Source organism: Acanthopagrus latus, chromosome 8, assembly GCF_904848185.1.
Source record: "Acanthopagrus latus isolate v.2019 chromosome 8, fAcaLat1.1, whole genome shotgun sequence".
NCBI lineage: Eukaryota > Metazoa > Chordata > Actinopteri > Spariformes > Sparidae > Acanthopagrus > Acanthopagrus latus.
This window is the reverse complement of record NC_051046.1, coordinates 22,363,019-22,388,383: the sequence shown is the minus strand read 5'-3', so window position 1 is coordinate 22,388,383 and position 25,365 is coordinate 22,363,019. Positions and strand designations below refer to the sequence as shown.

Genomic DNA, 25,365 nt, shown 5'->3' with positions numbered 1-25,365 from the left:
GCCACATGCATACAGTATCTACATGCGTCATGCTCCGCGCCGAGGTTCAGCGAGTCCATTTGAAGAAAAAAAAAAAAAAAAGCTGACAGACAAGTTGGTTTGAGAAGCAGGCGAGCAGCAATTAGTCGCTTCCTCTGGAGGTTCTCTCTGTCTTTCTTGTCTTTCTTTCTTCTCCAAAACTAATATACAGCAAAATGACTTTCACAAGGGGGCACTTGCTTGCTGCGCTTCAGCCAGCAAAACGTTGTGGAAGGCTTTTTATTTAAAAGCTGGAAAACTGCGCGTAATAACAGCGCAACAATGAATGAAGCATTTCATTTATTTATCCATACCATTGTGTTCTAGCTCGTTATAAGGCAACCAGGCACCAACAGGTTTAAAGTGAACATTAATCAGTCACACAGTTGAATACACCCCAAGATTTTTTATTTATTTATTTATTTATTTTTAATGTGTCTATTTCAGCCTTAAATGGCCGGGAAGTGCGGAAAAAAAAAAAAACTCCAGGTACAACTGGAGTTGAGAGGGATTTACTCTGCACCTTTGTTGTGCATCTGCTGTGGGGGGAGAGTGTCAGCCTTTAACATTTAGAAATCAAACCAGTTTGCTGAAAGTTGTCCTGCATGTCAGCCCTGAAAGAAAAAGAGGGACGGGACTGCAGCGTGTTGCGTCTGGTCTATACAGAGGTAATGAAGTGAATTGCGTCAGTGGCGCATGCAGGGCAGGCTTGAAAGTGCGCCTGATCTGGCCAGGCGGATGAAAGTAGAGGCGCACTGTGGGGAGAGAGGAAAAAGTTCTCAGCAAGGAGAGGCAGGACTACTCTTACGGAGCCCCTGCAGTCTCACTTTTTTATGCCTCGACAAGACTTTCCCTGCCACCCCTTTGCATTTTGGCTCCGCAAAACCGCTTTTACGCTTCCGAGAGAGAAATCCTACTTTTTCACTAAAGTGAAAGCACCAGCACCATGGAGCTGCTCTGCCTCGAAATGGACACCATCATAAGAGCTCGTCCCGATCCGAACCTCCTGTGCGATGACAGAGTCCTGCAGAGCTTGTTGACCATAGAGGAGAGGTTTCTACCCCAATATTCCTATTTCAAAGGCGTCCAGAAAGATATCCAGCCGTTTATGAGGAGGATGGTCGCGACTTGGATGTTGGAGGTATATACCGAAACACACAAGTCCTATTATTTCCGTGGTTCGACTTTAAAGCCTCTTGATTTGTTTTCTATTGCTGCTTTGGCGAGCGCCCTTTGCAATTTTTGGACAGTAGATCACACTTATTGCTCTCGTTTCCGACTGCTTATTCCTCGTATTAACCAAATGTGCCGTTTTCCGCGATATATTCCCATTTTTAAAGTCCGCCTCGCCAACGACGGTGCTTACGAAAAAAACTTCGAGCTGTGATATCGGCGACACCGGAGAATTTCCTCCCTGTGCCTCGCACGTCGGCCGCACGGGCTGCCCGTTGATTCTTTAATGTTATTATTTTAGATAGCCTGAATATTTCCATGCACACGTATGCACTCGCCGATGCAATGCTTGCCCTGCGCTGCTTATCGCCATGTTGGTTTTTTTACAGGAGCGCTTGGGCTTTTAAGAGGACTTTACAGTGTCATAAACGCAATAACAGCGGTTATAAGCCATCGGCAATGACAGAGGAGGTTCTTGGGTGTCCGCTGAATATAGAAATGATCCCCAAAAGCGTTGCGAACACTTTAGGTATCTATTTTAAATGTCGGAAGGGGCGAGGGCCTTATCTGTCGTTTTGGTCTTCCCCCCGTCGCAAAGCCTCTCTCTGGAATTATGTTCGATTTTTGACACTCGCTCCAATATTTCCGGTCATCGTCCGCCTGTAAACAATCTCGAGCCCCCGAGCTTTATTTTCATGTAAATATTGTCAGAATCCGAGCGACTGGAGATTTTTAATTAATTTTTGAAATATATATATCGGGTCGGTGGTGACGCACATCGGACCAACCTCTCGCGACTCGCCTTTTATTTTGACATTTTCTTCCTATTTATCGCGCGTGCATTTGGATAGGAATTGTCGGGTCTGATGTGGAAGACCCCCCTGAACATTATGGTGCGAAGAAAATCGCTCTAGATAATTTATTTGTATTTTTAATTATTTTATGAAAATATGACGAATGAAAAAAAAAAGTGTGTTTCCGTGTGCTGCGCTGTCGGGGTGTTTTTTTGGCTCGGCTGATTGTGACTTGAATTCATTTCTTAGTGAATGAACTGCAGGAATGCGACTCTATTGACAGTATGTGTCCGGGACTTATTTCATTCCCAGCGAAATAATCTATTTCGAATTAATTTATGATGTCGCAACCGATTAGGGCTGGGCGCAAATTCTTGGCCGTGCCCCAACTATGTGTGTCATTGAATTTATATGTGCTCTTTATGTGATTAGACTTTTGTTTCGTTATCTCATAAAAGTTTTATATACATTTCAAGTGCTGGAAAACAAGTCAGGTCACCCCAGGGTGGGTTACTGATTCCAAATGCTGAACATTGCCGCATTGTCTGCCCTCTCTTTATTCAGGTTTGTGAGGAGCAGAAGTGCGAGGAAGAAGTTTTTCCCTTGGCCATGAACTACTTAGACAGATTTTTAGCCGTGGTACCCACCAAAAAGTGTAACCTGCAGCTGCTGGGAGCAGTGTGCATGTTTCTTGCATCCAAATTGAAAGAGACTCGTCCATTAACTGCAGAGAAGCTTTGCATCTACACAGATAACTCCATCAGACCACAAGAGCTGCTGGTAAGCAACAGTTGGTTTCACAAAATTCACACTTTTGGAGGACTGGTGCTGTCCTCGCCAGCTGTTTGAACATGGTGTCATGATATATGAATGTCTTTTATTTCCACATCATGCTTTTTTGGGGAACTTCACTTGTTTCAGGGGGCAACACCTCCATTTTTGAATACATTCATTTTTAATCACCCAGCTCAACACATCCCACATAAACACAGGTGCTGCTGTCATTTCGCCCCAATCTGGTGCCCGGTCTCCAGTCTGGACTGCGCCGTCATCATTAAAAAGCCAAAGCCTTTGCAGTGAATTGTTCCACAAGGGCTCCCTTTACTGTACAGGACCCTCTGGGCTTTTACAGTATCCATCCTGTCTGTGCAGTCCTGTGCAGTGGTCTCCATCGCCATCTAGTGGCAGATATTTGCACAGAGCAACGAGGTCAGCTTGAACTCCAGCCAAAGTTCTGACTCTGTTCCTGTCGGCTAGAGAGGGAGAGACACAGAGAAATTCAAGTTTGCCTTTTACAGTTCAGCTCTCGTCCAAAAATAACCGTGGATGCACACATTTCTGATATTATGTCATGCTGCGCTGTTTCTGACTCTGGCACGTTTTTTTGTTTTTTTTTTCATTATTATTTTTTTGCAGCGCAGAAATGTGGCTCGCAGTCAGGAGCGATGGTGCGGGGGGGGGGACACTGTGTGTCGTCTGGAGCACAAAAATGTCATTCCTCTGTGTCCTGCGCTCGATAAGGCCCCCTCGGTTCTGATAATACCAGCTGCCTTCACCAGCGCGAACCAATTAATTAACTCGGTTTTCCCATCAGATAAGTGTTTCCCCCACTGCTCTGTGGTGCTACATAAACATTCCTCAGTAAACAACAGCCAATCCCACCCATGTTGTGAAAGAGGCCACATATTATGATTCAGACGTGGCTGATGGTTGCAGGCCTGCTTTCGCTGCCTGAGTGGCGGCTCTCTCCGGCTCGCCTGCTCGATTGCTGCAGAATATTCGAGTTCCTGTTGGTTTTGTTGGTCGCTGATAATTTTCTGGAATGTGTTTCTGCTCGGGAATATTGTGTCCGATTCGCTCACCGCGCTCCGCAGTGAGGGCCTCAACGGTCAGCGTGACAAGTAAACAGAACGTGCATTAAAGGGGAGAAAAGTGCTGCATTGTCAGCCGGCGGTGGGCTCGTGATAAAGCAGCGCGTCACGCTGCATTTTTACAAGAAAAAACTGAGTGCGTCCTACCTTCATGTGCACGACTGAAGACAAAGCCTCCAGTCCTTGAACTGGCTTGCCGGGGCCTCTTCTCAGTGTCTCTGTATAAGGCAGTATTTTGGCTGACACGCAGATACAGGAAACAGAGATCAGCTGCTCGGGGCATGTGATCGTTTTTTTGTCCTCGTCTTTGGTAACAATTTCTTGTAAAGAGAACCGCAATTTTCAAAGAAGGTGTGACCAGAGGAAGGCAGTAGAAGAAGGAAGTGGGTGCCTGCCTGCCTGCCTGCTTGCCTGCCACTCTGTCAGCACAGAGTCTGTGTTGCAAGGTTTGTCATAGTCTTCTGCTGTAGGCTTGAATATTGCTAGCTTGGCACTGATGGTGAAGGCTTCTGGGAGCAGGAGGCGGCCATGTTGCAAACATTAGATTCCAGTAAGTTACTGAGGCTGCTCTGCTGCATGGGAAAGCGAACAATTCTGGTACAAAATGTGTTACGAAAACCATGACGGAGATGGGTTTGCCTTTTTCAAGGCCACATTTACAAATGGAGCTGTTTATAACTCAGCACTGCAAGTTCTTCACTGAATGCAGGCATGTATCTGAGGCAGCAATGCGAATCAAACGCAAGGGTGTTTGTCTTTGCTGGGGCTGCCCCCCCACCCCACCCCATCCCCAGTGTCTTTATTTACACCCCTGAAAACACAGCCTGTTAGCATGATTTGCATAATCGAATAATTGAATCTTTGAGATACTGGTGACACATCTCCAAGCAAGCATGGGGAGATGTCTTTCACCTTTAACTCAGATGCTTTTATTTTCTCATTTCCTCTCACATGATTACAGAAAACCTTTTTTTTAAATGGAGCCTTTTCTCTCCCCTCTCTTTGCCCCACGGCATCAAGGAGATCAGACAAGCATTACCAGGCTGAAAAAAGGTCACTTTGATTAGAAAATTGCCAGCTGGTAGCAGGTCAAGTCAGTGGCAGCCATGTTGAATTGTCTCATGACTATGAGTCCATGTGGTCTCTCGCTTGCTCTGAAAGGGAAAATGAAGAGCATCCGTGGTCCCAGTCACAAGGCTGCAGTCCGGAACCAAACCACGACATTTTTTCCCAAATTAGTCACCAACTCGTCGGTTAATCACCTCCTCCTCTAGGAAGTGAAAGTAACAATACACTCTAAGAGAGGAGAAGACCACACCTAGTGTCCCACACACGCTCACACAGACACTCATCGAGACCAGCATGTCATCACATTTCGCCGAGAGATCCAAAGTGAACTGATTCACATTGGTTTGAGTCAAACGCTGCACCAAGTTTACGTTTCCTGTGAGCCAGAAATGTGCCGTAGATTGCCTAAAATGAAGTCTTTAATTCAATTTGGCACTTCATGCTGTTTATATGAAGAATAAGTCACAAAACATCACCTGTTGCGAGGCTTAATTGACTAAATGATGAGTGGAATGAGATGACATTAAAGGTGCACTATGGAGTTTCGGGGAAGAATGTCTGAAAAATGTCTTTTTTTTATATACCTAAACAAACTAAATGAATAAACTCTTCATTTCCTTTAAGGTCACTTCATTCTGTTTTGCTTTGTTTATATGTGGTGGACCTTGCCACCTTTCTAGCTTCAAACAGTGTTCTGGGTACCTCACTTTCCTCTGAGAACAGCTTGTTTAGTCAGTTATGGAAAGTTTCTGAGTTTGTATTATTACCTCATTGATCTGAGTTTGAATTTGGTCTACAAAACTACACGGCGCCCCCTTTAAATTCAGATAAAGGAGATTTATCACTGATCCTGCTCAACAAGCACAGCCTTCCTATCCATTTTCACTGTACAATCACACACACACACACACACACACACACACACACACACACACACACACACACACACACACAGTAGAACCTCTAGTGGGCCTCTTTAGGAAAGTCCCCAGATGCCAGACAGACAGACGGGGAGGGAGACAGTGTTGTGAGGTCACCTGGGTTGGTGGCGCTGCTGGTGTTTCTCTGTCCCAGGCTCAGTCAAGCAGAGGCTAACATAATAACAATAACGCTTAACCTCCACACACATAATGTACAGGGCCGGGGGCCCACGGAGACACGCTCACTCACTTCAGGCTGTAGTCTAAGTGTTAAATATGTATGCAAATACAGGGTTGTACTTTGTGTCGTTTCATCTTTCTAATTCTGTCTCATCCTTGGTTACCTCTCTCTGTTTGCTACTCTCTCTGTCCGTCTCTCTCTGTCTCGCTCTCTTAAGGAATGGGAACTGGTGGTGTTGGGGAAGTTGAAGTGGAACCTGGCAGCAGTAACACCGAACGACTTCATCGAGCACATTGTAAGGAGGCTGCCGCTGCCTGAGGATAAGCTGGCACTTATACGCAAACATGTCCAGACCTTCATCGCCCTCTGCGCCACAGGTAGGACGCAATGCCGGACACGTTTGATGTCCTGTTGTATTTGTCCGAACGAAGTGAGACGTTCACAGATCCAGCAGATGACGTTACAGAGTGCGATGTCATCTTCATATCGCATCTTTTTCTCTCGCTTCTTTTTCTTTCTTTCTTTCTGTTGGTGTTGCAAGTGACACTGATCACGAACAAGCTGCCAAGTCAAACCAAGCGATAATGGCTTGCAACAACATACTTTCTCATGTTGCAAAATGTCTTTATCCACACATTCTTCGCCCTCTTCTCTCAATAACATGCGGCAACAACTCTGTTCAGAGGTGTGCTGCGGGCCAGTCACGGCCCGCCGTAATTGAAGTGAGAAGCATTACCTCCGATGGGAAAGTATTCAGCCTGAGAAAAGCATGTGTCATGGAAGACATTTTCAGCGCTAGACTCTTAAGTCTCACGTCCATCATTAGTCTTCTCCCAGGCTGGTATGTGGTCATGTTGTTGAGTATCAGTGGCTTCCAGAGCATCCAGTATCACTTCAAAGCAGATTGAGCCCGGTTGAGGGGCATTCCCATGTCGCACGGGGTCGAGAAGAGGAATGGACAGGGGTGGAGGCAGGCAGGCCATTGTCTCTTTTTTGCTCTTGAGGTGAATTGTTCCCCCCGAGATCAAACATCCAGCGAGTCGTGGGAGGGACAGGGAGCCTTTAACATGATCTGAAGAGACGGCGAGGTCGGAGACGGAGAAGATGCAGGAGGGAGCAGGGAGTGAGGGAAAAGCCGGAGGAGTGTATTGTTTTTGCCCTGCCAATTCTGAGGCATGTCATGTTTTCGTATCTCTTTCCCCTGCCGCCTTCCTTCCCTCTTTCTCTCCCCCAAAACTTCTCACGCCTCCCCGCCCTACAGCTGGAGGACATGATAGCTTTCCCATGTTGAGATTCACCATAGGGCAGGTTTCTCCTGTTTTCTTGTCACTGCCACCAACGCATTCAGACTGCTAATAATGCAGGGGTGTTGATTGAAACCGGCGATTGTCGCCAGCCCTTAACGTGTTTATGATCTTATCTTGGTAGTGACACGGCAAAATACGCATTTAACCCACAATGAGGCTGTTTGACACTCCTTTTTTTCTCACTGTCTGGGTGACAACCACCACCAGCTTCCTTTTTTCTGCAGGAATGCTAACTACACCCCCTACCAACCCCCCATGGGAAACAGCCTCTTGTGCTGACATCATTCAGAGGAGTCTGTGTGTGTAGCTGGATGAATAAATACGAGGGGAGGTGACAGGTATTTACAATATAAAGTGATGGAATCCCCTTGCACTGATTGTGCAATGGATCTGAGGGTGAGAAAAGTTTGCAAAAGTTCATATTTGAAAGAGGAACGCCTGTTTTCTCTGTTTCTCCCCGTCCCTCTCTCTCTCTCTCTCTCTCTCTCTCTCTCTCTCTCACTATCTCTTGCTCTCTTCCTCTCTCTGTCTCACCCTGCATCTCTCACCCCTTGTTTTGTGCCAGCGGATTAATGTGTGGAATGACAGCGTGTCAGTGATCGGACCTATTCCCAAAGCAACATTGTGAAAGACTCAGCATGCACTTTGTCCTTAATTGCTTCAATGAGGCAGTGGAAATAAATTTACGAGCCTCCAGGAGTCGTCCTCCCTGACATTGTGTTTTAGGGGAGAAACTTTTTCTGGAGATAGCTCTGGATTAGCAACAGGCCATTTATCTGTGTATGCTCTCCTCAGACTTGTATCCAGGCAAACACTGCGAGTGAGGGCAAGGCAGAGAAAGAGAGAGCGCGGGTGAGTCAACAATTTGGTGCATCTGAAGATCTCTGGGAATTCGAAACCCCATTTGTGGAACGTTCCCAGCCGTAAATCTTCGGGTTATCTGGTGAGAATCCTCCTTGAGACATCCTCCGACCCGAGCGGAGTGGAGAAGGTAAAGACGCAGCAGAAGGAGGAGGTCTCTCAGGAGGATTTACATTTGCAAGACAGTTGACAACGGGTCACCTGTGGCCTTCCTATTTCATACAGTCTCATTCAACCCCACCACCCACCACTACTGCCGCCGCCGCTGCCGCCGCCTCCACCGCTGCCCCCATACTGAAAAAGAAAACACGCATAAAACCACGGCTCTCTGTTTTCAAGGGAACAAGAGAGAGAAGAGTGGAGTGGAGAATAAGGCCTCTCATTCCTAATGGCTCCTCTCTTTTGATGAAACAGTTCCGTTCGGGCCACTCGGTGGGATTTTGTCAGGTGGCGCAGGCTGGCTCTGTATTAATTAATAACATTGGCCGCTCCTTTCAGGACTATGCAAATGGCTCGGGAGCTCAGCTAGAGGCTGGGAGAAAGGAGACAAAAGGCTTGGCCCTTACATTTCATATGCAGAGCCATGCGAGGGTCAGCGCTGCGGGGCCACTTGATAGGAAACACCAGCGTTTCCCTCAGGCAGGCCGCCGGATAATAGCCCAGAAACAAGCTCATTAAGGGAGATTATGAACCTCCATTCCTCCACACAGACACCGAGCACTCCGAGCTTCCTCTTCTATTCTTATTCAATTGAGGTAAAGTGGGAGAAAGGACGGGGTGCAGGGGGCAGACAGATGCACCCCAACCTGTCTGCTGCAGTTATTGAGCTCCGTCTTCTTGCCATATTGGCAGGGATTATGGTCTATTTTTTTTTTTTTTTCATACGGACTCCAATAGCCCTCTCTGTAATGGTATGGATGGAATAGTGACAATAGTCATAGAAGTGGATCAAAAGAAAATTCTGGAGCAGGGCCAACAGAGCCGTCCAAGAGAGAATCAATTGTCCTGAAGGAGACAATGACGAATTTGCTACAAGTTTGGATGTAAATAACAGGTGGTTTAAGTAACTGAGTACGAATATTATTTGATTACTTTCCTTGGTGCGTGGAAGAGTCTTTGGACTGTTTGAAGTAACTTGATGATTAACTGGTTAGTTTCCCTGAGACAAACTAATGATTCACCAGCCAACAAGCATGCAAGACGCCAGGCTTCGCTGCATGGCTTCATTTTCCCTCTTGTATAAGGGCACCATCTGCCGTAGAGTTTCAACAAAATTATCATGAAAGAAGTTATTAGCCTTCCCCGTAGCTGAGGTTTTATTGAAGGTATCTAAAGGGGCGCTGTTGTTTTGGAGAACAAATTCAAACTAAGAAATATATATTTTTTTTCTGTAAGTGAATAAACAAGCTGTTCTCGGAGGAAAATAAGGTTCCCAGAACACTGTTTGAAGCTAGAAAGGTGGCAGGGTCCACCAAAGATAAACACAGTAAAACAGTATGAAGTTGTGCTGTCCTTTAAGGTCAGTTTGATTGTTCAGTTTATTCAATTATGAAAATCTAAGAGCCTTTGTTTATGTAGTTTGTTTAGGCATTAAAAAAAACGTCAAAGAAGATTTTTCTCATCTGATTAAACTTCCTCAAAACTACATAATGCCCCTTTAAAAGTGGACCTTGTACGATAAACACCCTACACCTCCACCGTATTTAACTTTTATTTCGAAATAATGAAGACATTCACAGAGTATCATCAGAGCTCTCCAAAGCCGACAGATTTTTCTGTATCCTACAAGGAGGGAGCCTCAAATCTTTCTCATCCCCAGGAAGAGACAAACTATCTGCAAACGTGTCCATTTTTGTGCAACCGTCAAAATGTTTTCAAATGACTCATAAGACTTCTTTTCATCTTAGCTGTTACGTCTCACTGGTCCAGAGGCAGGAATGTTCCCTTGTAGCTTCCTCTCCAAGTGGCTGCCACAAGGAGAATCCCCTCCAGGCCCAGCTCCGCATTCTAGAGATGAATGATTCATCTCAGACGTGGTCAATGAAATGGTCTCTACTGGTGTTTGTTTACATAAAAGCCCCTTCATGTTTGATGAGTCAGAACCCTAACAAATTAGCCGCCTCCTCCGACAAATTATCATCTCTCCGCAAGCCCCGCTGATGTGAGGAGTCACGTCCGGTCCGACTGCACCGTCGGCACATGGAGCGGGGAGAAGCTTCCTGACAGTGTGCGCCCAAAAATGTGACACGCAGAGTGAATCATCGAGTGGCATGTCCTGAGTCCCTCCGCTTCCTCCTCCTCCTGCTCCTCCTCTCCTTCACCTCGCTGGTGTAATCAGCACCACACTATAAATACTGAAGCCTGCTGAGTCACACCAGAAACACAAAGACCGAGATTTTTATTTTTTTTTTTGCGTTCAAAGCTGCAGTCATCCCACCGGAAAAAAGTTTGAGGAATCAAAATGTTTTTAAGCTTCCATGTTTACCTTGGAGGTCACGCTGACCACAAAGACTAATATTTGTGATCTAAAAGCAAAGTAAATGTTAGTGGAAGCTGGTTTGACCTGTCGTGACACCAGAGTGTCCTCCGTCCCACATCTGATCGCTGATACTTCTGACATTACCGCCCCCTTCCAGCTGTGACAGTGGATTTGATGGTGCAAGAGTGAAGCGAGCTGTCACAGGATGCTGCAATTAGGGAGGAATTCTGTTTTCTGGCAAATGAGTTGATCAGACTTTGAGCCGGGGTGCATGACTCAAATTCTCCTCAAAGTTCTGTTTCTTGTTTGTCTCTGGAGTGACAGCCGGGGATAAGAGGTAATGGAATATGACAGATATCTGTATAAAGCTATTAATCGGTAATTTTTCCCCTTGTTGCATTTGGAAGAGCTCCGTAAGCCCAGTTGGGACGTTGTTTTCGGTGTGTGTCTGAGAAGCTCTCTACAGGCCATGTTTGGACTACCAGGCTGTGTTGCATTAGTGGTGAAACTGACTGTCATGCCAACCCCAGAAATTATGTTTGTTTTTGGCCTTAATCAGTCAACAGGCCCTGGGTCCTCGTAATGCTACTCCTTTAATAAACAAGGTCAATAAGCGCTACATGTATACAACACAAGACCCTGATTTATAGCCCTGGAAAGAGAGTCAGGGGTGAGAAGGAGAGGTTTTTTTTTTTTTTTTTTTTTGCTTTCTTCTCCTGGCCGTTGTTCAACTTTCCAACTTTAATTAATTTACAAGTTTAATGTGCACACTGTGCATTGCAGCCACCCAGGAGGAGTGGGCCGCGCGGGGCGGCGGGCTGTGCGACCAGTGGCCTGAGGATGGTGTTTCAGGGGGTTAGGAACACGGAGGAATGGAGATGAGGGGGCGCAGGGAGGAGAAAGGGCCATTGAAGGGGGTGAGAGGCGTGCAGGCCAGGCCAGCCAGCCGCTGCTCACAGGGAGCTTTCCATCGCAGGCGTCCCCACTCAGCTACATACACTGTTTATCCTCAACATGAATATCAATGAGGGCCTCCTAAAATACAGCCATTCTTCGCCCCACATGCAGCAGCCACCAGGCCCGAGTGTCAGCCCGCATCGGCTGCACGCGCGCGTCCTTGTTCTGCTACAGACCTGTCTTGTCTTGAGTGCGAAAAATCAGCTTGCTGCCCACTGCCCGCCACTCAGCTCTCCCACAAACCTACGTCTGTGCTGTGTGTGTGTGTTTGTGTGTTTGTGTATGCGTGTCTGCATCTTAAACCATGCGGGCATCAGTGCATTGTTTCCCCCTCGCGTCTCTTAGGTGTCTGCCTCCTCGCCTGTCAGTCTGCGCTCACTGCACACGTACAGTAAATCCGTGTATGCCTTTGTCCTTTTAGCCCTCTATAGAAAGTTGTGCTCTTACAGCAGTGATGTAATGCCGAGGGGCTTTGTGTGCTCTTTCCTCTTGGCTCGAGGTAGCCTTTAATAAATCGCCCCTTGGCAGAGGCCCAGCGGCTAACACAGGGGTGTATAATAAGTTCATTTATTTGTCAACACTGAGCCCACAAGATGAGAAAGCGCCTGGCTGTGCATGTTAAAAAGGCAGTGAGGGGCTGCCTTTACAGCTATCAAAGGGCCTACCTCTTTGATTCCAGATTTTTGAAAAAAAGAAGGAAGAAAAATCTCCTTCAGAGCCATCGCACGCAGTTTGCTTTGCAATTGAATATGGCAATATGTTAATGTGCAGGCTGTTTCTATGCCCCCACTGCCCACTCCTCTAGCCCATAGGTGGCCCACGAACAGAGGCATACTTGTGAGGCGGGGGGGTGGGAGGCAGGAGGTGAGGGTCGCTGGAGGGCGACTCTTTTCTTCTTCCAAAGCCTCACAAGAGTCTGGACACAGACTTGAGAGTGATGTGCAATCGGAGTTGTCCACCCCCTCTCCTCTCCCACCAAGCCCACCACCTTCCCCTTCTTTTCTCCTCGTCGCCTTGTCGCCACACCGTCCATCCCTCCTTCTTCATCTTCCTCCCCCCAGTCGACCCCCTGCCCCCTCCCCTGTCCAGCCACGCTCTTTGTCCGGCCTGTCTCGCTCAATTGGTATCAGCGGAGAAGGGATGGATGCTGTGTCTCTCAATTGGGTGAAATGAGGTGATGACTCTGGACAATGGAGTCACACTCCTCTGCCTTCCCTCTCGCAGGCCCGCCACTCTATTAATATGCTAAAAGATAGGAGGGCCGCCAATGCAAACCGCTGCCTGTTGTAGCAACAAAGACTGGGGCATGTGTGCCATTCACTGGCCCCATCTAAGCAAGCCATGTGTTGTCCAAAAAGAAAGGTAGAAGTTGAGCAAGACATAAAGAGAGAATTGAGAAAGGAGCGTGTGTGTGTGTGTGTGTGTGTGTGTGTGTGGATATGTGTGTGTGTGTGGATATGTGTGTGTGTGTTTGTGCGTGCGTGCGTGTGGGTGTGTGTGTCTGTTTGTGTGTATGTCTCTGTTTGTGAAGAGAAAAACTCTCTCTCTCTCCCTGCCTGTCTCTCTCTCTCTCGCCCTCTCTCCCCCTGTATGCCAGTTGCCTTGCCTTTTCGGGCTTCTGGCCCGTTCACAAGCTGTCTCATTTGCATTATGAATGACAGTGAGGGGAGCTAACAAGGTTATTGGTCTTTGAGACGCACGCCTGTGACCACACGTGGAAAAAGGACCTACAGCAGTGAGCATTGGCAGAGGCACTGAGCCTCTTTATTCCTCCCTTTCCAAGCGCTATGGGGCTTTTTTCAGCGAGCACACGATTTACTCAGGAGATGGAAGAAAAGGGGCCGGGCTGGGGAAAGGGGGGACTCGGGTGGGGAGCGGGGTGAGGGTGGTTGCTTTTCAGCTCCTTTACAAGCCAAGTGAACCCTCATTATCCAGGCCCCTGGTCATTAGTGAGCACTGCGTTCAGGCCCGGTGCAATAGAGGGATTATTTATTAGCTGACTGCTAGATTACCAAATCATATTGTCTCTGGGAGGGACGTATTTGTGGAGCATATGAATTGAAAAGTGCAATTTAGGAACAGCACCAGGTGAATAAAAGAATGAAAAAGAAAAACAGTTCAAGTCATTTATCCACTGAACTTAAAATTTAAGCACCGAAGACACATTTGACTAAAATTTTCATTCCTTCCTTTTAACAGATTTCAGATTCGCCATGTACCCTCCCTCCATGATTGCCACAGGAAGTGTGGGGGCAGCAATCTGCGGCCTACAGCTGGACTCAACCGACCAGTCACAGTGGGGCGACAGTCTGACAGACCTGCTGGCCAAAATCACAAACACAGAAGTGGTGAGTTTGTTTTACTCTGATTTGGGCCGGACACACATTTTTTTTTTTTTTTTTCCAAAACAACAACTGAGTTTAAAACATTCCAGTGTGGTCTTGTCAGTAAAAGGTTGAGCTGAGACCTTGATACTTGTGTGTGGAAAATTTGAGTGGGGATGTTTCTGAGTAATTTTGAATGTGGGGGAGGAATAAGTGTGAGTATATCTTTTGTGAGATTAGTTAGGTGCTCTCTGGTATTTAGATAAGTACAATTATTGCTCTATGATTCAAAGCTGAATCAGCTGCCGATCTCTCTAGTTTGCTTACATTTCCAGCGAAATGCCACAATTAACTCATCTTACTACGCCTGAAACGCACACTTTTACGATCTCTGAGTGTTAACAAGGAAATTCTGCTTTCGTCTCAGAGACTAGCTACTTCTCTGAGGGGAAATATCCCTATTATTTATGTCAAAAGTTAAGAAATGCCACATGTTTGTTGAGGTTGTGTGTTTGCGACAGACTCACATTTGGCTTCTTCGCTGGGATTCCACAAACCCATTATGAGGGGATTTTATTGCCAATCGAGAAAAAACAAACCAAAATAAAAAAAAACTACAAATCTGAGACCAAAAAAACGTCTTCATTAAAAGAAGCTCATCGGTTTACACGCAGCCTCCTCTGTCGTACACTTGACTGGACTGGGAGGTGGCATGCGGCAGGTCCCCCCCCCCCCCCCCCATCCGTCTGGTCAGGCTGCTCAGGGCCCCCTCGCATAAAGAATCCTCTAAATCGAGCCAGGTTGAGAGCATATACAGTATGCTCTGTCGCTGACAGGAATGCTGGCCAGGCCGTTGTGCGGCTGTCTGGGTACAGTGAGTTTTGCGGTGGTGGGTGAGTTGAGTCCAAACACAGGCAGGGCCTCTACTGACTCGGAGATGCCTGGCTTTCATCACGTGGATGGGAGAGGGCTTCAGCTCGCTGTAGCTGGCTGCGAGGGTGGGCAAAGCGGCAGCATAGGTTGATTTATTAAGTCATTCTTTATTAGCCTCTCTGGACAAATTAGTCTTCTGCATTTGACCCATCCTAACTATTCAGGAGCAGTGGGCAGGGACCAGCTCCAGCTCGGAGGCTGCAGCCTTGGCGAAAGAGCGCCTATTACCAAACATGATGGGGAAAAAAAGGCTTTTAGTCAGTAACAGCAGACTTAATCTAAACATGAACATTTAGAGTTCATGTGTGCTCACCGCGGAGGGAGCGGATCAAAGGGCACGACACAGATCCCAGGCCTCAGCCCTGGTATGTTCAATTCTGTCTCCAAAAGGAGGCGAAGAGGGAGGAGGAGGAGGAAGAAAGCTGTTGAAGTGTGAAAAGGACACTGGGAGGGGGTGTCATGCCTTCCCTCGCGACAATCGGCCCTCTCTCGTCTCCTCCTACGGGCCATAGTGCATCGCTGCTGGAAAGCATGGCTCCCTCTGGTGCGAGCTGTGTGAAGTCTCGCTCAGCAGCTGAGGAAAAACAAATAGCTGACCTCAGCAGCACAGGGCCTCAGTGTGTTTAGGCTGCGAGGTCTTTTTGACTTGAGGGAATTAAGTCGCTCTGTGTGTCTGATCAACTCCTCACATTCCTGGATTCAGACAAGCCATGGCTCGCAGTAAACACAGGAGGCAAAGCAGAGGGCACCCTCCTCTGTTCAACATATAGAGGACGCTTTAGTATAAACTGCCACGATGAAGCCAGAACTAAACACTTTTGGAGTGCATCTTTTGGTCTGCATCAGACTTGTGCACCAGTTGTGTTACAAAAGCATTAATAAGTGCTTTCAGTGCTGCTTATTTTCTGTTACCGTTTAAGGGTTAAGGCTTTCTTTTTTAAAAAGAGGAAACGGTGATCAGTGACGTCTTTGGAAGCCTTACCCTACCTTCTTTACCCGAAAGCTGCATCCCTTGATACTTTATACGACACCCACCCTCACACTCGATTTCAACAGCATGCATCAGGGTGGAGGTATGAACCTGAGTCTAAATGTGTATACATACTGTCTTTGGTTTTGGCCGGCAGTGTTGAGGCTCGGCAAGATGGTAGAGCGGCGTCCCGTAGCCAGCCGGGCCAAAGAGCCAGGCAAAATATGAAGGCAAAGCAAGTTTGGCCAACCTCTGCAGCTGCTGCTGCCAACAGCATCATGGCCAACGCCACCCCCCTGGCACCCTGCTGGCATCTGTGGTATCCAGAAGCTGTGGTTTTCCAGTGGAAATGTGATAGGGCCAAGTCACCATCTTGGGCCGCTGGAAGAATGTTGTGCAGCCTCACATGCACCTGGTGTGGCCAAGAGGGGCTCCCTGTTAGGGACAGCAGTGTCTACGAGCCAAGTCATAATGCGAAGGGAGAAAATATGGAATTTGTGACAGTGTGTTGAGTTTCTGGTGGGAGACTAATCAGTTGTGACTTCACTGAACTGCAGAGGTCATCTGCAGTGACAGAATGAGAGCTGGAATACACTTTTAGGCTACTATACACAAGATAATAATATAAGATAAGATAATAGTGCGCACATGAATGTGTAGAGCTTCCCTTTATTCTTGAATGATTAATACAGGAAGTAGATGTTCAAGAAGTGCAACGATGTGAAAACACCACTTCCTAGATTTTATCATCTTATTTTCTCTCTGTCTCTCATTCATCTTTTTTTTTTTTTTTCGGTCAGGGTCACTCACCAAGACACCGGAAACACATTTTCCCACTTCTCCCTGTCGTCCTGTTTTCATTCCTTTTTTTTTTATCACCTTGGTTTCCCATTGTGGCCTAACCATCACTGAGATGTTCTCATTCAAGCTGCACGATGGATGCATGTGAATTTTTAAATGTCTTTAGAGTGGGAACCGCAATACGTTGCTTGCAACAAAGATGCATTTCTTAGGAAAGATGATCTCTATTAACACAGCCCGTGGCGTCACCATTTGTGGTGTTTCGGCATGCGGCGCAGAAGTAAGAGAAAGGTCACATTTTCTATTGTAACTTGTGGAAATTCGAGTCATGTGTTGACTCCTCATTTCCAGTGTCAGCCTCCGGATATTTCTTCTTAAGACTCCTTGGGATCTGTAGTGTGTGTCTGCCTGTGTGTTTGTTTCAGCTGTCTGACCACCAAGTCCTCCCAGAGTAGCTAACGCTGTCTTGTGTGGTACAGTCAGCAGTTAAAACACATTCCATGGCTTCACACATTTCTTCCTTTTGGTTTTGTCTGTCTGCACGACTTCCCCCCCCTACTGCCAGTGTCACAAAGGCCGTCGGGGGAATCATGTGCACGCCTTGATTTGCCAGAAGGACAGATTTGTGCACTGTGATGTATGTTTGAGGCAGGGCAGATGGAGGACCGTAACAGCAAGGGAGGATCTGAGGTGGTTATGTGTTTTTCCGGGTTGAGGCTACAAAATAAGATGCTAGAGTATAGCGCTACCTCCCATGGTCAGCTTATTCAGTGCTGTTGGCCTCCTCGGTATCCAAGTACCTACAGCCTCTCTGAAAACAGTATTGGTGTTTCCAGTAGTCACACATTGAAGTCATTAAAGTTTCTCGAATAAAGCCCATGAGGCTTGGCATGGGATCCGAGACAGGGGGAGCATGTCTTTTAAGAAGTGAAGGCGTACATTCTTGCGGTAAGACACAGGCAGTTCCTTTACATGTTCTTCGCTTTACTTAATTTTCTCACAGGAATTGAGCTTTTATGACCAATGGGGCACATGTTGTTGGGAAGATCTTGCGTTAGTGTGTGTGTGCGCACACGCCCATGTTAGCGGCCAACCTCTGGAGGAGATTAAGGGACAGGCGCTGGTCGGGTTTCGTCCACGTCAGACCCATTGCTGGGGGAAGCATTTTCCCTGAGGCACCCAGCCCAGATCGGTCCAACCTCATCAACATCAAATCATTCTTGACAGATTGTGATCCAAAAAACTCTCCCGAGCTAATCACCGCTCGATGCTGGAGAGCTCATAATAAAAGAGATGTTAAGGCAGGAATTACTTCCTGCTGACTTCAGATATCAGCAAAACCCCTGTTGGCTGAGGCATTTTGTCAGTGGTCATGTAATGGAATAGATTTCTTGGTCCTTTAAGGAGATTCCACTCGTAAAGAAATCCTCCGTAACAGTGTCCACATGTGCAGAATTTCAACAAATTGCCAGTTTTGAAAGTTGAGTTAGAAGTCAAAAACTGGTGAAGCCTCCCCGTGACAACACGGTGCATGTCTCACCCTGCAATGTGTCATGCTGCTTGACCTCTGACACCGTGACCTTTTGTCGCTCACCCGTGAGGAGCTCCCGACGAGCGATTCTGATTTGAGCGAGGTCTCAGTTCTCATTTCATCAAGGCCCAGCGGCACCAGAAGCTATAACACAGGCTCAAACTGTGGCCCATCAGGTTTAAATTAGCTGTAAATTTCTGAAGAATGTTTCCCCGCTCCACATGCGGTACACTTTCACCCATCCCTCCGGCCATGGGGCGCTCTCAGTCATGTTTCCCACAAAGCAACCGGTTATGCGTGTGTGTGTGTGTGTGTGTGTGTGTGCAAGCTTCTGTAGATCTGAAAGCAAGCAACTCAGTTCAGCTTCAGTTGTATTCTTGTGTTTCACCACCAGGGAGCACTGCTAACTCTTAATCAGCTCCTGCAGACAGGAACTTTCACATTAGTTTGTTATTTTCGGAATATATTTAAGGGTTGGCCATTCCTCTCCTTCTCAGACACTCTTGCTAACAATCCATTCAGCACTCCTCCCCCTTTACCTTCCCCCCTTCCCCCCGTTCATGAGCTACGCTGTCCCCTCTGTCAACCCTCCATCAGGGAAGGATATGAGGGCTCAGCGCTGTTGAGAGGCTCCTCTCCCAGGTGGATTCTCAGATTGCCGCCGCAGCCTTTGATGGTGAAAGGCGAGCCGGCCAGGTCTCAGATGGATCCCCTGCAGGCAGGCAGGCACACAGACTGGCTCTCGTTAAAAAAGCACCACCTTTGTGTTCCCACAGGAGGTGGATGTAATTAACATAGCTTTAGTACTACCTGTGTTTTCAGCCGCCGTTGTCAAGGCTACTTCTGTTTGGGTTTTGTTTGGTGGTGGTGTGTTATAGGTGGGTGGCTGGGTGGGGGTGTGCACACACAGACATGCGTGTGGGAACGCATGTGTGTCGGTATGCGCTCACGAGCACTATAGGGGTGGAGCTCGGTGCACAACCCTGGTGGGCTGATGTAATGCCTGGGTCTGGTCCGTGTCTACGCGCAGCCTTGGCAGTAGTTGGAGCTGCTAGGAAGTCGGTGGTCATTTAAAACCCGTGACCTCCACTGCCCAGGGGCCCCTCTGCTGCCACACTGGGGGGGCCCCCATTTGTCACGCGTTGACAAAAGTTTTCGGATTTCTCTTTTTCAAACTGATTTCCGCACCAATAAACAGTGGTGCTTATCTTTTGATTTGAATGAAACAGGCCCAGCTTTTCTACTCACATGGGTAAAATGAGAATATACCACAGAATATTTGCAGAAGACACATGTTGCAAATTGCTTAAAATCTACTGCATTAAATCAGACATTTAAATCAAATATTCAAGCATAGTTTTGCTGACTTGACTTGGAGATTAGAGATTCCTGCCCCCCCATTAGCACATTAATTTGGGTACCTTCTTACGACTTGTCCTTCCTCTGTTGTTTCACCGCAGGATGTTCTCAAAGAGTGCCAGGAGCAGATCGAGCGCGTGTTGGTGAGCAGCCTGCGCGAGGGCCGGCAGCAGCAGCAGCAGCAGCAGCAGACGCAGAGGGGCCCCAGCGGGAAAGGCCTGGACGAGCTGGACCAATCCTCCACCCCGACAGACGTCCGCGATGTCAACTTGTGAACCACCAGAAGAGGGGCATCATTGCACAGGATTTTACAAAAGAAAAAAAAAAGCATCATGAAAAAAACCTCAATTTTCTTAAAAGCAGAAAAAAAGAACAAAAAGAACAAAAAATGTTAAAAACACAAGCCCTTTAAACAAAAAAGAACAATGCTTGCTAGTTTTTTTGTGTAGATTTTCTGTTCTTCAAGTCAAAAGAAACAAAAAAACAAACCTGCCCACGAAATAGATTTTCTATGATGTTCTAGTCTAAAAGCGACAAATTTGATACGATGAAGCTCTGTGGTGCCTTGGATATACAGAAGGGAAGCCAATCATATTTGCATTCTGCCTCTGATTGTATAGTATGTCCTTTAAGTTATATTTTAACCATAGCTTGATGACGAGGCTGTTATGGTAGAAATTGTGGAAACCATTCAGAAAAATGCATACATGGGATCACACTGGGGCTTCAGTTTGTTTCCTCCTCTGTTTTGTTTAATATGAGTATTATCACCGTTACATCCATGGACGTGCTCGAGCACCACGAGGGTCCACGTGTGTGTCGAGGACGAGACAGACAGTGGAAGCCGTGAGAACATTGTGCTATAAGTTGGTGGGTCCCATTTCCACAGAAGAGACAGAATGATAATAATTATTAGTAGTATTAGTAATTATTATTATTATTATTAATATTATTATTAGAATATTTTGGAACTGAGTAGTAGAGATCAATAAGCTCCTTTTGTCAGGCTGCTTGTGTGTGTCAGTTTGTGGGTGCAGTGTGCAAGTGAGTCTGCCAGCTTGCATGCGCGCCTGTGCGTGTCTGTGTGTATGTGCATGTCTGTGTGTGTGTGTGTGTGTGCATGCGTGGTGTGAATGCTACGTGTGATCCTGTATCTATATTAGCAGTGTGCATTCTATGGCATGAGGCACTTGTTGCAAAAGTCAAGTCGTAGACCTACGTTCTATATTAAAAGACTATGGAGCAAGCAGAGGCTACACATAATACTTTGTCCATCAGTATAACAGGGCATCTAAGCTATATCACTGCCTCCATGCATTAACAATGTCTCATGGTTTCGTTGTTGGCCAACAATAAACTCATGTGCATGGACTAAGAATGAGAGAGTTAAGCGAAGGGACTTTGTCTTGGAGCCCCTTACCTTTCTAAAAGCATTTTTCCAGACTCAGAGGTCACGTGAGGTGTTTGTTAATTACTGCCATTCTGTTAATGAAATATTGCAGATACTTCATTCTTTTTCACATTGTTACGATATAGTGTTTCCTTAGTTGTGAAAGGCTTCGAGTCTGGACAGAGTAGTAAAGACCTCTCACGTGTGCCGGCGTGTATGGCTCACGTGAAAACCGGAGAGGACGATGTCTTGAAGAAAGTAAGGCTTTGCTTTTTAAAGTCTGGAGGATGTCAGGCTCCTCTGTATTTGTTAGTAGGGTGGGGACAGGGTGCGGCGTGGAAAGGATTAGAAGGACAGGGACAACAAGAAGTCACTGTGGAAGCACAGGATGGTAGGATAGAGAGGATCTGAGTGGTGCAGGCGCATGCTGCTGTGTAGGAGGTGAGGATGATTTACAGCCAGTGGCTGGAATATGTAACAAACAAAAAGATGGCCAAAGGCCTCATGATAAAACGTTGACACCTGCCATCTGACATATTTGGATGGAATCAACATTAACTTCTCAGAATGGATGTCTACAATGACTCAGCTAAGTGAAAAGAAGCGTTCTGGCTTTCCATTTGCATGGAAATGAAATGAGGAACTAAGACTGTACAGTGCCAGATCATGTGAGCATGAACTTTCTTGGGGGGTGGGGTTAGAGGAGTACAGGTTGATGATATACTGTCAATGCATCTGGAGTCCCACATAGGGTTGTTTTCAGCTCCCCTATATGATTTCAATGGCAAAGCACTTTGAGAACATGCTCCCCAGGAGATAAGTAAAATGAAATGCGTCGGGTGGTGATTGGAGGTGAATGGATGTTTTCTTTTCTTTTTTTCTTTTTTTTTTTCCTTGTTAGCCTTTTCTTTGGTTTACTTTGTAGGGCTGGTTTCCCAATCATCAGACATACCCTTGTCAAGCAAGAGTCACATTAATAACAAAGGCTTTCCACAACTTACGACGAGAGGACATTCCGAGTGAAGAAAAAAAAACATTCCTGTTCAAGCAAAGTGCAAGTTGATGGGGAGAGTTTGAATGAATCGCAAACGCCAATATGAATTGAAAAAAAAAAAAAAAAAAAAACGCCTACACACAGAGTTCACTGATCCATGGGTTCTGTTTGATTTTCTTTTATATTGTCAAGAAATGAATTTTTTTTGTTTTTACTTGAATTTTTTTTCATATTTATCTGCATCACAGCCACAGATAGTCACACAGGGCAGCAAGGAGCTCCGATAAGGTGGTCGTAACATCCGACATTTGCACAAGTTCTCCAGAGGGCACTGGGGTTTGCATTTTTTGAGACAGAGCAGAGCCTTTGTTTGAAACCACCTTAACCGATGTGTGTTGCAGTGGTTGGTCAGTTTTCTATGGTGCTGGCTTGTGGAGTTCAGTGTCTGTCAGTGAACACATGTGTCCCCTGTGAGCTTTGCTGCTTCAAATCATTGGCAAGGGGGGTTCATCAGTCAGACAGACATCAGCACAAAACAAGAGATGGATGATTTTTTTTGTTTTGTTTTGTTTTCATGGGACACGTTGCTTTCCCACAGCAAGGTGTCTTCGACTTAATGCTTGAGTTGTTTTTTTTTTTTTTCATGTGACTTTGCTGCGTGTGTGTTTTGTCAGACTGAAGAAAAATGTGGGGATCTGTAATGTCTGAGTGATGTTTTTCAGTAAAACTGGGCAATTTAATGACACATGTTGCCAAAACATCCCCGTCTGAATCTTTGATACGACCCCTTCATTTTTTGCCTCTGTTTGCCTGATGTAAGCTCTCTCCCAAACTTAATGGTTGTGATTTTTCTTTCCTGCAATTTATTGTTGCATGTGTTATATATTGAGACCACCTTTTCAATTTGTGTTTGATATATTTTATGGGGTGACCAGACCCGCAAAAGGGTTTTTCTAAGATTTAGAGATACTGTATTCCAAAGTGAAGAGAGGACAGAGGAGGAGGTGTGAAGACATCAAGAAAAAAGTGTCAATATTTTTATTGAGTTATTGTTGTCTTTTTGCGCTGCTAAAAGCTATGAATTTGTTTCATTTATACAAAAAAATAACATTACCTAGTTGTGATGTGTCACTTGAGTGTGCTGCTATTTTATAAACATTTGTATTATAATATAATTATTTTACTGCTTAAGAGATACATTCAGAAAAAAAAAACGAAGTAGATGGTGATAGAAGAACATGAAATGAGTATTCGACTGGAAATGTTCTTTGTACAGTTTGACAGTTTGCTTAGATAGCATGTCTCCTTTCCCCCTTTTTTTTAAATCTATTTTGCTCTCCTTCTTCAGTCACATTCTGCATCAGTGGTATTTCCTATACCTCAGGATTACTGGACAAACAGAAAAACATACACAAAAATCCATCGCCTATACCTCTGCAGTTAGGGAGCCCAGAAACGGAGGAGAAAGAATACAGTGGGGAGGGGGAGGGGGGAGAGTAAAGCAACGACAAATTAGCATTTTTGTGGATGATTCTCGCTGTTTTAGAGGGGAAACAACTTGCTCAGTGAGATGGGAGACAGGAAATATGCAAGGCTTCCACTTGGACTTAAACCTATTTTGGAGGAGGGGGGGTACGACACATCAACTTTGCAGTGCCCATCTCTCCGAGGGGGGTTTGTTCCGTAGATAGTTCAAGCATGTTCATTTCTGTTCATGTTGGTGCTACATCTTGCCTGCGTGCGAGAGAGAGAGAGCAAGCGAGGGAAAAACAGCATTCCTATGATGGCCAAAGTACAGTTCTTGCTTTACACAAACACAATCGCTCTGAACGTCAGTGAACATGGATTCTTGTATGTGTTTAAAGATATGCTTTGGTCTGAATTAATCTGTCTGTGCACCATTGGAACTGCCACAGAGTAATGGGCTGAGCTACACCTGGCAGGTCCAACCATAAATATTCTGATATCTGGAAGTTTCAATGGTGCAGATTTCCCTTTTGGGTCCCCCCCCCCCTCCACTATAACTCATGTCATGTACCTCAAATGTCTGTTGCACAACCTCTGTTCAATAAACTTCTGCTTTAAAGGGTGTGACACCACATCAGCTCACTATTTCCCACGCCTGTGTTCCTTTTGGGCTCTGTGTTTAATTGTTTCATGATCGATAGACTTGCTTGTGTGCGTGGGTGTATGTGTGTGTGTGTGTGTGTGTGTGTGTGTGTGCGTGAGTCAGCAGTGACGCTGCGAAGCAGAGTTCAGCTGCAGCAGCCGATGACTTGAAAGCCACACAAAGCACTGATGACGAACGCGGGACAATATGTGTTCCCCTGGCCAGAATATAAGGAAGAAGCAGTTGTAAACACTCCCCACAGCTGTGAACTTGCAAGAAAAATTAGATGTATCAGTATTTCAGCTCAGCAACAAAAACAGCATTCTGGTCCGAAAAAAGAAAGGACCGAAAAAGGACTCTCAAACCCTAAACACACTCTTTCAAGTCCATGATGTCTCCAGAGAAATAAAAAGGAGAACTTCTGTACAACTAAATTTATATAATTACATACCGCATAATTCTCACTCACTGATGTCATCAGAGCTGCTTGCATGGTTATAGTGACACAAATACAACTGTATGTGCCGCATTTTTTGACAAAAGTAGTTGTGGTGAGACAGAAGAATAGTTAGAACTGTCTGGAGAAAAAGTCACAAATAAAGCCAGAGGACTACTGCGAGTGGGGAAACTGTCGATCTATGCCCTCCAGTGGCTGCATTCATAGAAGCATTGTCACTTGATCGACATCAACAACAGACTTCATACAGTGATGTATGAGGTAGGTTAAAAAGTGAGAGTCTTTAAGTATGAAATATTCTAAAGTATCAAAAATAATTATCTGGTAATCAGTGTATTTATGTATCGAAAGTATTAGTAAAATGTGTTTACACATACATATAAACTGTATACTATGGGTTGCCCAGTTATTAGCATGGCAGATTATCGGAAATGATATTCTGCATGTATCAGAATCAGTTGCTTTTTGTTTTTGTTTATCTGAAGGACAACAAAATGAATTAAAGTAAAAATGTGCTACTTTGTTTCTGATGCAGCATGCAATCTGCAAAGAAACCAGTAAATATGTCATAAAATAAAGGCAATGGAGTAAAGGTGCAATAATTGCCAAAACTGTAGTGAAGTCGAATTAAAGTACATGTGACTGTACCCATGCTGCTTTACTTTGTTTATATGTGGCGGACCCTGCCAGCTTTCTAGCTTCCTTCATTTTTCAAGAGACTTTGTTTTCCTCTGAGAACAGCTCGTTTATTCAGTTATGGGGGGTAAAAATAAACGGGTCTGAGTTTGTATTATTTTCTCATTAATATTGTACATGTCAACATTGATAGTTTGAACTCCTTCTGTAAAACCACATAGTGCTCCTGTA

General features: G+C 45.7%; 1 protein-coding gene and 1 long non-coding RNA gene across 2 annotated transcripts; one reads left to right on the top strand and one right to left on the bottom strand.

The window, feature by feature from the left end:
- The first annotated feature begins 519 nt into the window (after positions 1 to 519).
- On the top strand, positions 520 to 24,040 carry ccnd2a (cyclin D2, a). Its single transcript, XM_037106150.1, has 5 exons — positions 520 to 1,159; positions 2,550 to 2,765; positions 6,243 to 6,402; positions 13,829 to 13,977; positions 19,649 to 24,040. The coding sequence occupies exons 1-5, from the start codon at positions 965 to 967 to the stop codon at positions 19,820 to 19,822; spliced, it is 894 nt and encodes a 297-aa protein (XP_036962045.1). The 5' UTR covers positions 520 to 964; the 3' UTR covers positions 19,823 to 24,040.
- On the bottom strand, positions 2,843 to 4,651 carry LOC119023887. Its single transcript, XR_005076359.1, has 2 exons — positions 4,004 to 4,651; positions 2,843 to 3,238 (listed from the first exon to the last, which is right to left on the bottom strand). It is a non-coding gene; the product is annotated as an uncharacterized LOC119023887 (long non-coding RNA).
- Positions 24,041 to 25,365: the final 1,325 nt, after the last annotated feature.